Here is a 12,505-nt window from a genome sequence, read left to right as displayed (position 1 = left end):
CAACACACCGGATAAAAATCAACCTTCCTTTATTCAACAGGAAATATCAAAAACCAGGACGATTCAGTTCACAAGTAAAACTCCTATGGGATTAACAGAATCACTTACATATTCTTCAAAGCCAAGTCCAACTATAGAGAAGTGACCGATGTGATAGGGGCAAAATGCTAGGAGAGAAAGAAATTGGTGTCAGATGACTCTTTCTGATGAATATACATCTTAAAACTAACCATTTGATAATAAATGGATGCAAATAATTGGGTTTATAGAATGTGCTATATAAGCATGGCCCAAGTTATGCTAAATAACAATTTAATGCAAATGAAAAGCTCAAAAACCTTTTCAGCCTATGTCTTGTTTTGTTATTGGATTGAACAATTCTGGTCATGATTAGCTGTAATTGGTTTAAAACAAGTCAATTTCAGAATTCAGTTGACCATAATTACAATTAACCACAGTTCTTCATTCAGAAACATGATGAATTAAAAGCAGAAATGAAAGCTATCAGCCCCTTCTAGACAACAAAAGCCATGAGCCCAAGTCTCTGTATGGACCAATTATATTTGGGTGAAAATATTCAATAAAGCAAAGTTTGATGGATACTGTCTGGATTTTATAGATTTTTGTAAAAAGTAGCTTCAAAATGATTAGTTTTCACAGCAAAACTATTTTTCTGCAGTTTCAGTTTGTATGGATTATAATGTATTAGAATGAAAATCAGATGCAACAAGTAATGGTATGAGCACACTCCTGGGTTAAAAAAAACATTTGAGGCCATATGTAAAATTACAATTATGCCGTCACTAAATTGCATGCAGGGCCACTATGGAGTCAATCTTCTTTAAGGATCATGAAAAAAGCTATTTCTTTTCCTAACAAAATCACATAATTAGTAGTTAAAATTCATGCAGCTCTATCCTAGTTTGTACCATATGAAAAATTATTCTGAAATAACTGAAAATGCAGTAACTTACCAAAGACAAGTATGAAAAGTGTGTTTAATGATACCACCCAAAACACATGTTCCTGAAGAAGTGGGGAAAAATGAAAAGTAACCATACAAAACTTACTGATAAGCAATATTATATTACATTGTGTTCTTGTCATTCTGCCACTAATTCTTTTTCTAATTTTTGTACAATGCAATGTAGGATTTTCTGCAATATTCACATTATCAAGAGAAAGGTGCACATTCACGTCATCAAGAGAAAGGTGTAATGTACTGTATTTATTTGTTCAATTTGTATGGCTGCCCATTTCAAACAAGTGACTCTTGAGTGGCAAACAATCATAAAATTAATTAAAAGCAGTTACAATCACCATACCAAAAGAAAAAGTAAATACATACAACAATTGAGGATTATTATAATCCATATATGTTAGCATAGCTAGGAAATGGACCCTTTCACACAAGCCTGGGCATATAAGGTGGTCTTCAAGGCCTTCTGAAAGGCTGACAGAGGCAGGGCCCTCTTAATCACTGGAGGGAGAATGTTCCAGAGGGCAGGCAATAGGCAGAAAAAGACATACCTCCTGGTCCTCACCAGCCAACATTCCTTGGCTGACATGACCCAGAGTATGCCTGTCCTGCTGGACCAGAATGGACAGGTAGAAACAACTGGGAGAAGATGGGCCCTCAGGTAACTTAGTCCCAAACCATGAAGGGCTTTAAAGGTGAAGTGCACCCAGAAACACACTAGAAACCAATGCTGTTCATGAAGTAGTAGGTATTAAATATGCTGTGTAATCAACACATTACCCGTGCAGTAAATGTCACACAAACTATTAAACTTTTCTTTTAAAAAAACTTGGCATTTCTAAAAAGTAGATGGTATATTTACTTGACACTGTATTCAAACATTTAACATATTTGGATTCAATAATAACAAACACCATTACAATTCACTTACCAAAAAAACTAGGGAACCATCCAGTCCAAGCATCTATGAACAAGAGATAATTTTGAACATTAGCTAACATAGACTATAGCATTCAAGAGGCTGCTAAGTTTTAAAGAACTGCTATTTCCCAACCTGTTCTCAACTTGTTGGAAAGGTGCAAAAGTTACAAGTGGATTAAAAGTGACATACCAGGTGGGTTGATACACTATAAAAGGTAAAGGTAAAGGTTCCCCCGCACATGTGTGCTAGTCGTTTCCAACTCTAGGGGCCGGTGCTCATCTCCGCTTCAAAGCCGAAGAGCCAGCGCTTGTCCGAGGACATCTCCGTGGTCATGTGGCTGGCATGACTACACGCCAAAGGCACACGGAACGCTGTTACCTTCCCACCGTAGTGGTCCCTATTTTTCTACTTGTATTTTTACGTGCTTTCGAACTGCTAGATTGGCAGAAGCTGGGACGAGTAACAGGCGCTCACTCTGTTACGCAGCACTTGGGATTTGACCCGCCAAACTGCCGACCTGATCGACAAGCTCAGCATCCTAACCCACTGAACCACCACGTCCCTTTGATACACTATACCCAACCATTAATTATAATTTATAAATCAAAATGGCTGAGTTCACACATTATACTAGTGGATCAAACACTGTGAATTAGTACAATATGAGTAGCCAATATATGCTGGTCTCTGACCATAATAAATATTTGTTTTGATTAATAATATTTTTACAAAGTATCACAGAAATGTGTATCTTTTATTGCCATATTCAACTGGAAAAGCAGCTTCAAAAAGGAACTAGAATTAGAGAAATAGTAAAAGGAAAAAGGATACTTTATAAAGTTATATTTTGCAATTTTCATACTCTAAATTGTTTCAGGAATTTTTACAAAGTATATTTTCTCTTTTCAATATGCCTTTGTTACCAAAAAATATTCTCTCCCCCAAATTGCGGTTTATTTCTATTAAATGTTATTTTGTATCAATTGTAATATGCTACAAGGAAAAAAACTATTTCCAAACTTATAGGCCATACTCACTCTCTCCCACGTAAGTTCTTCTGCTGCTCGATCCCATTCCAATGCGTTCCAATTCATGTCATCTGCACAGAGTATCCAAATATTGTTAAAGGAAAAAATATATATATAATATGCTATATTCTTCAACGAGAACACTATTTGTATTTGCCCCAGGCTTGGACAGTACTGGTGTGGTGATTGAGTAACATATTGTGATGTTATCTAGGATATGTTTGAGCTCCTGGAAACAAAGGAATTGGAAAGGATTGTCTGTTCTATAAACACTGCTACTGTATATGTGATCTGGGCCCTTACTTCTTGCTCATCTAGGCAGGAAAGGGGTATGCGGATGATTAGATCCAAGAAGCTGGACTTTCTCATCTTGGACAGAGGATATGCCACTAGCACTAACGATGTTACCCATACCCGGTTTGGATTAATGAAACATCTGCAAGAAAACAACCAAGCTCAGAGAGGAGCAAGGATCCCCTCATTTCAACCCTGAGCTACAAATATTCTCCTTTATTGATGTGCCAGCTGCCTTGGAAGAACAGTCTCTCTCTTGAAGAAGGGATCCCTCTTTCCAGCCCTATTGAAGAATTATCATCCTATTTCCAACTATCCTTTCGGGGAGAAAGCTGTTGAAAATGTCCTGTTTCAGCTGCAGAGAATTATTGATGACATGGATTATCTGGAGACTTTTCAGACTGGATTCAAGCCCAAGTACAGAGCAGAAGCAGTACTCTTGTGACCCACAGTGGGACCTAGAGGATGGGAGCTTCCCCCTCTTGTTTCTATTAAGACTACTTCACATCCTTTAGTATCACCATGAGGTCAGTGTACTGGTGGTTCCACTCAGTGCTTATAGATGGGGAGCAATTGAGCAGATGGAGTCTATCCCTGCCTGGGGCAGAATTTGGTGTCTGGAAGATGTGAGGGTCCACATGGATAGAAACAAACTTAAAATTTAACCTCAGAAAGACAAAAGTTACTGTTTATCCAAAAAACATCCTGATCCGTGAATATTCCAGCATTAGTTCTGGACAGAGTTGCTTTACCAATAAAGAAAATGATCCTCACTTCCACTAAACGAGATAGAAACTCGGATTGGAAGCTTTGACCAGGATGCTCAGTCTATAGCGATTCATATCATCATCACTTGTACTGCATTATGGTCTATAAAGGAATATAAATTCATAAGCTACAGTTGGAACATAAGACTGAAAAGCTACTATTACCAGTAAGTGACGGGTGCTCTATAAATGTTATACCAATTCTTCAATTGCTGGTTATCAACAGCTTCCAAGTCCAATTTAAAAATGCTATTTTTGATGTAGCCAGTCTTATATAATTTGACTCCAGCTAATCTAAGAGGCTATTATGTCCAGATATAATCTGCCTGGTCCATGCCTGCATGCAGATAGTGTGTGATTAGGGCCCTGTCCCTATATAAATTCAACCGTAAACTGTCAGCACACAGTTCTGACATTGGCAAAAAAAAATACCAAATAAATGTAGGTTAACAAACTGTACAATTAGATAGTCATGTTATAATAACATGTAAAGACATACAAATATTTTGGTAACTGGAAAGGCGATGTTTTCAATGTTTAGGCAGATATGGTCAGCTGTTTACCAGAATCCAATAGAATAATTATTATATTTACTCAATTCAGGGAAGTCTGAAACTTCATTGTACTTGCTGTATAGCTATTACTGTTATACACTGCACAAAATTGCACAAAATGATGCAATTTTAATTGTTTTGTTTACTAATATTACATGATCTGAAGAAAAAACATAGTTTAGTAATCTTAGAATTTTTTCCCCCCTAGAAAGTAACCTTTGAAATAAATGGGCCAAAATATATAGTTGTTAAAAAGCAATCAGCACACCTTGTCCTCCATTGTTTCCATCTGCTGCATCTTCAACTACAACATCTTCTTCATCTTCATTGTCTTCTTCTTCATCATCTGCCTGTTCTTCTAGAATTTCTGGATTTTCACCTACAACTACATTCTCAGCAGGCTGGTCCACAGGCTGAACAAGTACAGCATTTTCAGCGCCAGCATTTCCTACACCCTGAGCCTGAATGCAGAAAAATCAACAAAATTTCAGTTGGACTAAGATGTTGTGCTGTACTTTGTCTATGAAAATTGTTCAAATATTTTGAAGAGCAAATGTAGAAGCAAACTTCTTTTTACCAAAGTCTTGCTGCTATAGAAATAGTCTTAATACTTCAGACCCAAGTGGGAGCTGATTTGGTCTAGTGGTTAAGGCACCAGGCTAGAAACCAGAAGACCATGAATTCTAGTCCTGCCTTAAGTTTAAAAACCAGCTGGGTGACTTTGAACTAGTCACTCTCTCTCAGCCCAAAATGTCAGGCTCAGGTAACAAACCAATTGGTTAATTCCTGCTGCAACCAATGGATCAACACTTAATTGAACTGGAGAAAAAAAAAAGGAAATCCTGTACTTCCGAGAGAACATTAAGGTGAAAAACAAATGTTGCTATAGGGAAATTCTTAAAACTTCAGCACAGAGCTATTCTAAAGCTCCATCTATAGCAGGGGTATCAAACTCGCCACGTCACATGACATGTCGCAATGTATTGTGACTTTCTTCCCCTTGCCGGAAGCTGGGGTAGGCGCAGCTTCCTCGTGACGCATCCGGCCCATGGGCCAGCAGTTTGACAGCTCTGATCTATAGCATGAATAGTAGTTCCTAGATCTAGACTGTATGTGGCCTCAGATGTCCCCACTTTCTTTATTTTACATACATTGGTGTCATGTTCCATGCAACCTAACCAATCAGCTGAGTATAGGCTGCAGGAAAGAGAACCCTATAGCCCACTAATTGTACTAGGAAGATGATGTAACTCCAAAACTCCCTTCTACAATATGAGTAAGAATGTATATGAATATACAGTATATCAAAAGGTTCCTGACAACTTTTAAGTAGGTGGTTTTCTTAGAAAGGTAAAAGGTAAAGGTTCCCCCGCACATGGATGCTAGTTGTTTCCAACTCTAGGGGCCAGTGCTCATCTCCGTTTCAAAGCCGAAGAGCCAGCACTTGTCCGAGGACGTCTCCGTGGTCATGTGGCCGGCATGACTAGACGCCAAAGGCGCACGGAACGCTGTTACCTTCCCACCATAGTGGTCCCTATTTTTCTACTTGCATTTTTATGTGCTTTCGAACTGCTAGGTTGGCAGAAGCTGGGACAAGTAACAGGCGCTCACTCTGTTACACAGCACTCGGGATTCGACCCGCGAAACTGCCAACCTTGTGATCGACAAGCTCAGCGTCCTAACCTACTGAGCCACCGCGTCCCTCCTTTCTTAGAAAACAATATGCTAAACTGAGACCCGAAGGAGGAAATAACCATAATCTGATAAAGGCTGAGTTAACCAAGCCTCAAATGTAGAAATTCTGGATTATATAGTAGATGCATTTTCGTATATCACCAATCCAACTGTTTGAAATCTTAAAAGTTTTATAAGACTGAAAGCCTCTTCCTAGATTCCACATCATTGTTATATGACATTAAAATACATTGGGAGGGAAGTCTTAATTTCATAAGCACAATATTTTTAATAGATGGAAAACCAGTCTTGGCAACTTCCATTTGTATAATTTTCAACAATGGTCAGGCTGCATAAGGAATTCTGGGAGTTGAAGTCCATATTGTTGCAAGTTGTTAAGGTTGTTAAGGTTTCAATCTGATAATTGAAACAAGCCCTCTGTAATCTATGATAACTGAAACAAACCAACTTCATAATCTGACTCTGCTGGAACTCTTATGCAAATGGAACAGATATGTACATTGTTCTCTAAATAAGAAGAGAGAATGAAATGACAGATACAACTAAGGTAACATACAGATACAACTAGGCTTTGTCTATCGCTGACTAATAAACAACTGTAAATGAAGAAAAAATTAATCCGGTATTTTTGGCCTAGTAGTGTATAACTTGTAACAGCTAGGGTTCAGAATTCTTTCCAAAAATATATTTATATTCTCTCCCTTATTTTAAATTATGGTGGGGTTTCTCTAGAGCCTATTTCAAAGCTTTCCTCTTAGCAGTTCTAGAAATATGTTCAATTATCTACAGGCATCAAGAGAAACTGAGTCCTCAGACCATGTCTTCTTATGATGTGAATTTTATTTAAATTTACATTCTGGCAACTTTACTTTTTTTTTTAAATGCCTGGCCAGAGAGATTAAAGTTACGTATCTTTTTAACAGCTAGAAGCTCTAAAGTTAGTTAGTTGCAAAATTTTACTCTTTAGAAATATGAGTGTGCTATATGAATGCTAGTTTGATTGGATAAGGGCTTAGCCCTGATATTGGCAATGATACATTGTATAATAAGATTTTTCCTGCATAGAAACCGCCAGGCTACTGGTAGACAGAGGAAAGACACATCCCACCCATAAGGTGAACTGAATTTTTTAAAATAAATTGTATCATTTCTAACTTCATTTATTAGTTTAATGTGAATTCTCAGTTATAATTTTAATGAAGTTTTGTTATACAGATAGTCTTCAACTTACAACTGGTTGCTTATCAACCATTTGAAATGATAATGGACCTCCTCAGAGCTACGTTCAACCTGCTTTTGAATTTATGACAGCCACACTTCCCCTTGCGGTCAAGTGATTTTGGGCACTTCCAACTGGCTCACCTTTACACCCGTTTGCAGTGTACCAAGATCATTTGACTGAGATTTGCTATAGTTTTTGCCGATTTCTAACATTTTCTTCCAGTTTCTGGCAAAAAATACCCATTGGGGGAAATGGATTCCTTGAACGATTACAGCATTCACTTAACAATTGCAGCATTCACTTAATGACTGCTGCAAAAAATGTCAAAAAAAAATCAAGTCTGGTCATGAGACACCTTGACTTATGACTGCAATGATATATAAACGTATTTCCAGGTTCAATTTCATTCAGAAGTGGCGGACTCCCTGTAGCAGGCACAGCATTATTCTTGGGCATCATCAAATGTCTTAGAAGAGCAGAGAAGTAAGAAAGATTCTGCAGAGGAAATGGTAGGCTAAAAGAGGTATGACTTTCATGGGAGAATGGGTCACTTGAGAAAGATAATTGCAGGATCTGTTTTTCAGTCCTCCAATCTACTCTGGCAACTTGGGTTTACTGAGACCTAGTTTGGGGAACTGAAAGGGAATAATCTTACCTAGTTCTTCCCACCCTGGTGCTCTACTTAGTATCAACAGAATTTGGAGGGATGGGAAAGGGAAAGTGCCATGACAATGATGGATTTTATAAATTCTATGCCAGGGGAGAAATTTACAGTAACTGTTCTCCTCCTGCAAAGGTAAGGGACCACTTGAAATAGTTACCCATTATTTATGGAAAGATTTATGGAAACCAATAAATTTCTGAGATGGACTGGAGATTTTCCGTAACTATCATAGGTGATCCTGTTGAGGCCTTAGTCATGCTGCCAAAGTAACAACACAAGCTGTTGACACATTTTCTTCCAAGTGTCTTTTCCAATGTAATACAGACCCTAAGGCATTGTAATATGCAGCAAAACAGCAGGCGATAAAACATGCTGAACAATGGCTGGAAAATATATGGTTGAGAAGCCACCATTAAGAAAAATGAATGTGTATGAGAGCATCTGATTACGTATGTGAACAGCACAGCAGCATATTTTGCTTCTCAATAAAGGATAATATTTTTGCTTCTTCTGTTGCATCTTTAAATGCCCATACAGTAAAACTATTTTGTATGACTGAGACTGATAACATCATTCAGAAAATGCCTGAGCCTGCTATGATAGTTTCATGAATGAAACCAATTCAAGTGGGACATTCAATTCCGAGGGATCAGGAATTGTAGGTTAAGTATGTGGACAAGATGCTTGAAACTTTGTGACTGATTATTTAGCTCTCAATCTGTTCACCATAGGTGTTTTAACTGCTGGTGGAATGGCCCAGATGGCAAGTCCAGTCTACAATAAATGGTATTCAAAAACCATATGAAGTCAGTAAGAAGAGTCATCAACAGGCTAGAACAAGAGTTCATTACATTGTTGAAGACACCAGCTGTTCATCTGTTATACCAAAATCAAAAAGGGCTATGAAGATTTAATTCAGTGTCTGGATCATGACAAGTAATTTTAAGCGTCTAACAAGACTGAAGAAGTATTGTTAGCTGAAGAAAGATGGTTGATCACTTCAGGCATGAATTGGAAACCTCAACACTTGATATCATAATGCACTCTGTAAATCATTGTGAAAGCTATAGATAGAATGCCACCTAGCTACAAGCTTGCTCCAGTTTGCAAGCTGAAGTTGTTTTCCCAACAGCGGAAGTAGGTAGTTCATAAAGGTGCTTACTGAAGCTCATTCTTATAATGCTAAACCATGATTTAGTAGTATGGCTAAACATAGCCATTCTGTGACATATGATAAAAGTAAGGAATAAAGCATCAGTGTTCAATGTCATTATAAACATACCACTCTTTGGATTAAGCTCAAGTCATAAAGCTTGTCCCAGGAAAAGAAATGCTTTAGACAATAGATTATATGAATGGATTCAACATGCTTCACAAACACTTTTAGGTGTTTAAAGATAGGAAAGAGAGAGAAAAGTCTTACATGTATCAGAAAAAAATTCAATCTGTAAGTTACTGCATATTACCTCATTCTGTTGCCCAACACCATTAATGGCTTGCTGCTGATTCTGTTCTAGCCACTGTGGTGCACCTCCATGGACAATTTGTTCACGTAACCATACAAGGCTGATAAACGCACAGAGTGTGCATGTCACAACAAAACAACCTTGCAAACAGTCTGCCAATAAATTCTCCCTGTTGAAGAGATATCCAACACATTATACAATAGTTGACATAACTATTAGTGGAAATCACTGCTGTTGATTGCTTCTACTATCAGCCACACATAAGGCAAAAAAAAAACATACTTTGGTAGCTTGTAACTATTTCAGCTTCAATCTATTCTATCTGTTTCCTTACAAATTGGTCTGCCATTGCATAAAAGTCATTATTAGCAAGTTTCCCTCCAGAATCTCATTATATTTAATATTAATAATCATGGTAATTAAGGTTCTATCATACCAATTAAAAGAACTGCTTAGCCATTAATTTTCTAAAATAATTAAAATGTATTTATTCATTATTAAACTTATTTGCCGTCCATCTTACTGTGGAACTACTCTGGACAACTTACAACAGTAGAACACAAAATTATAAAATATTATATTATAAAATGAATATTAAAGTAACATAATTCATATTGATATTTCCCAGTGGGTATTAAGACCGCAAATCATTGCAGGTATTTTTCCCATATTATTGGACTCCAGCATTATTAAATAAAATTTCCTTTTAAAAACATTTTCAGATTAAACTAAAGTGATTTTTAACATCCAGTTTAATGCTTAAAGTCTGACTTTTACTTTATTTATAATTTAAAATAATGGTCTGATATTCTGCCACAACCTATTAATGTGGCTTATTAATAGTAAAAATATTTTAAAGTGTGATTAAAATTAAGATTGATATTCAGCATTAATTTACTGGGTTTTATGTTGGGGGGGGCTATATAATGAGAGAACTGAAGAATTCTGCTGCATTTGCAGGCAAAGAAGCCTAATATGCTTTTCTCAAACCAAAGAAATATTATGTTCATATACTTTTCTACTAATAATACAAAGCTAATAGTGAAATTTCATAGTGTAAGTTGCATTTAATGAATGTGTAGCAACAATGTTATACTGAATTACACAAGGAGGATACTTTATTTTATTTTATTTTATTTTATTACATTTATATACCGCCCTTTCCCGAAGGACTCAGGGCGGTTTACAGGGTGATTAAAAGCAAAAATACAAAAGTTAAAAACAAATTTAAAAAAATTATATTCGTCCCTGAATAAGTAAAACCCCAGTTAAAATTAAAATTAAAATTCTCAGCCTGGGCCAGAGAGCTCGAAGAGCCAGGTCTTCAGGTCCCGGCGGAATGAACGGAGGTCGGGGGCAGTCCTAAGCTCCACTGGCAGCTGGTTCCAAAGGGCAGGCGCACCCACTGAGAAGGCCCTATCCCTGGGTGTCGTCCGCCGGCAATCTCTTACCGGTGGCACCCTGAGAAGACCCTCCCTATGAGAGCGCACTGGACGAAGGGAGCTTGATGCCAGCAGCAGGTGTTCCCCCAGATATCCCGGACCCAAGCCATTTAGGGCTTTATAGGTCATCACCAGCACCTTGAATCTCACTTGGAGGGCAACCGGGAGCCAATGCAGCTCGCGGAGTAGAGGTGTTACATGGGAGTATCGGGAGACCCCCATCACAACTCGCGTGGCCGCATTCTGCACCAGCTGAAGCCTCCGAGTGGTCCTCAAGGGCAGCCCCATGTAGAGAGCGTTGCAGTAGTCTAAACGGGAGGTTACGAGCGCATGAGTGACTGTGCGTAGGGCATCTCGTTCCAGATAGGGTCGCAACTGGCGCATCAGGCGAACCTGGGCAAAAGCCCCCCTGGTCACGGCTCCTATATGGTCTTCAAAATTGAGTCGCGAATCCAAGAGGATGCCCAAGTTGCGAGCCCTATCAACGGGGGGTAACACCTCACCACCCATTTGTTGCGTATACAAATGACATAACAGTCCATAAAAGAGAAGAGTGGCCTGCAATTTAGAAGCAGAGATAAGGGAAAAAACCACACTTTTTTGTTAATACTTACGTTGATAACATATCTAACGGCAGCGTCAGTAGTGAGCTCACAGAGCCAGTAAACAAGCACTTGTAGATACGGCCTAAAGAGCAGAGAAAGTAAATAAAATTCCTGATTAGTAAATGTTATCAAAATATAACTGATCAGAGTATATTTGGCAGCCTCTTCAGGGTTATCTTAACCAATACTAACAATGGCAAATCTCACAGCATATCTGAGGAAATGAACCAATTCAAGCTAAAAAGAGCAAGACATATGCTTTCCCACACAGTAATCTTCACCCTTTAAATTTGGATTGAGTTGTATTTATGCCATGTTCCAAAATTGAACACTTAAGATACTTAAGGAAATATGAATCATGTCAGACTATCCACCTGGCAACTTATTCCCTTTAGGTTTATTTATTATTACTCAATGAACAACAGAAAATTGCCCTTGAAGTTTCTGGGACCATACATAGTATACGAAAATTAAACATGTATATAACTAGTTTACAGGAGCTTAAGCTGCTCTATATAGATAAATCAAAACAAAAACTAAAATTGATAGTGGTTTGAATGGAACAACAGCCCATGACAAGGTGCTGCTTTCTCAATTTGGTCCAGTGGTTAAGATACCAGGTCCAGTGGTTAGAAACCAGAAACCCTGAGTTCTAATCGCGTCTTAGGAAAGAAAGCCAGATGGGTCACTTTGCGACAGACATTCTCTTTCAGCCCATCTCATCTTACCCAGTTGTTGTGGGGAAAATAGGAGGAGGAAGCAGTATTAGGAATAACCACCACCTTGAGTTATTTTTAAAAATTAAGACAGGACAAAAAACCTAAAATAAAAAATAGTCTTCACTACCATTATTTATGGTAGGAAAGC

General features: G+C 37.9%; 1 protein-coding gene across 3 annotated transcripts in view; it reads right to left on the bottom strand.

Moving 5' to 3' along the window:
• MARCHF6 (membrane associated ring-CH-type finger 6) overlaps positions 1-12,505 on the bottom strand; it is a 74,000-nt gene that overhangs the window by 32,671 nt on the left and 28,824 nt on the right. For all 3 annotated transcript variants that reach the window (XM_081325923.1, XM_081325922.1, XM_081325924.1), the window contains exons 5-11: positions 11,648-11,720; positions 9,592-9,760; positions 4,813-5,005; positions 2,939-3,000; positions 1,911-1,943; positions 975-1,026; positions 109-167 (exon numbers count right to left, since the gene is read on the bottom strand). In XM_081325923.1, coding sequence (XP_081182049.1) covers positions 109-167; positions 975-1,026; positions 1,911-1,943; positions 2,939-3,000; positions 4,813-5,005; positions 9,592-9,760; positions 11,648-11,720 — 641 coding nt within the window. The remainder of the gene's footprint in view (positions 1-108; positions 168-974; positions 1,027-1,910; positions 1,944-2,938; positions 3,001-4,812; positions 5,006-9,591; positions 9,761-11,647; positions 11,721-12,505) is intronic.

This window comes from Vipera berus, assembly GCF_964194415.1.
Source record: "Vipera berus genome assembly, chromosome: 3".
Classification (NCBI taxonomy): domain Eukaryota; kingdom Metazoa; phylum Chordata; class Lepidosauria; order Squamata; family Viperidae; genus Vipera; species Vipera berus.
Note: the sequence above shows the minus strand (reverse complement) of the source record. Positions and strands in the feature narration are given on the sequence as shown.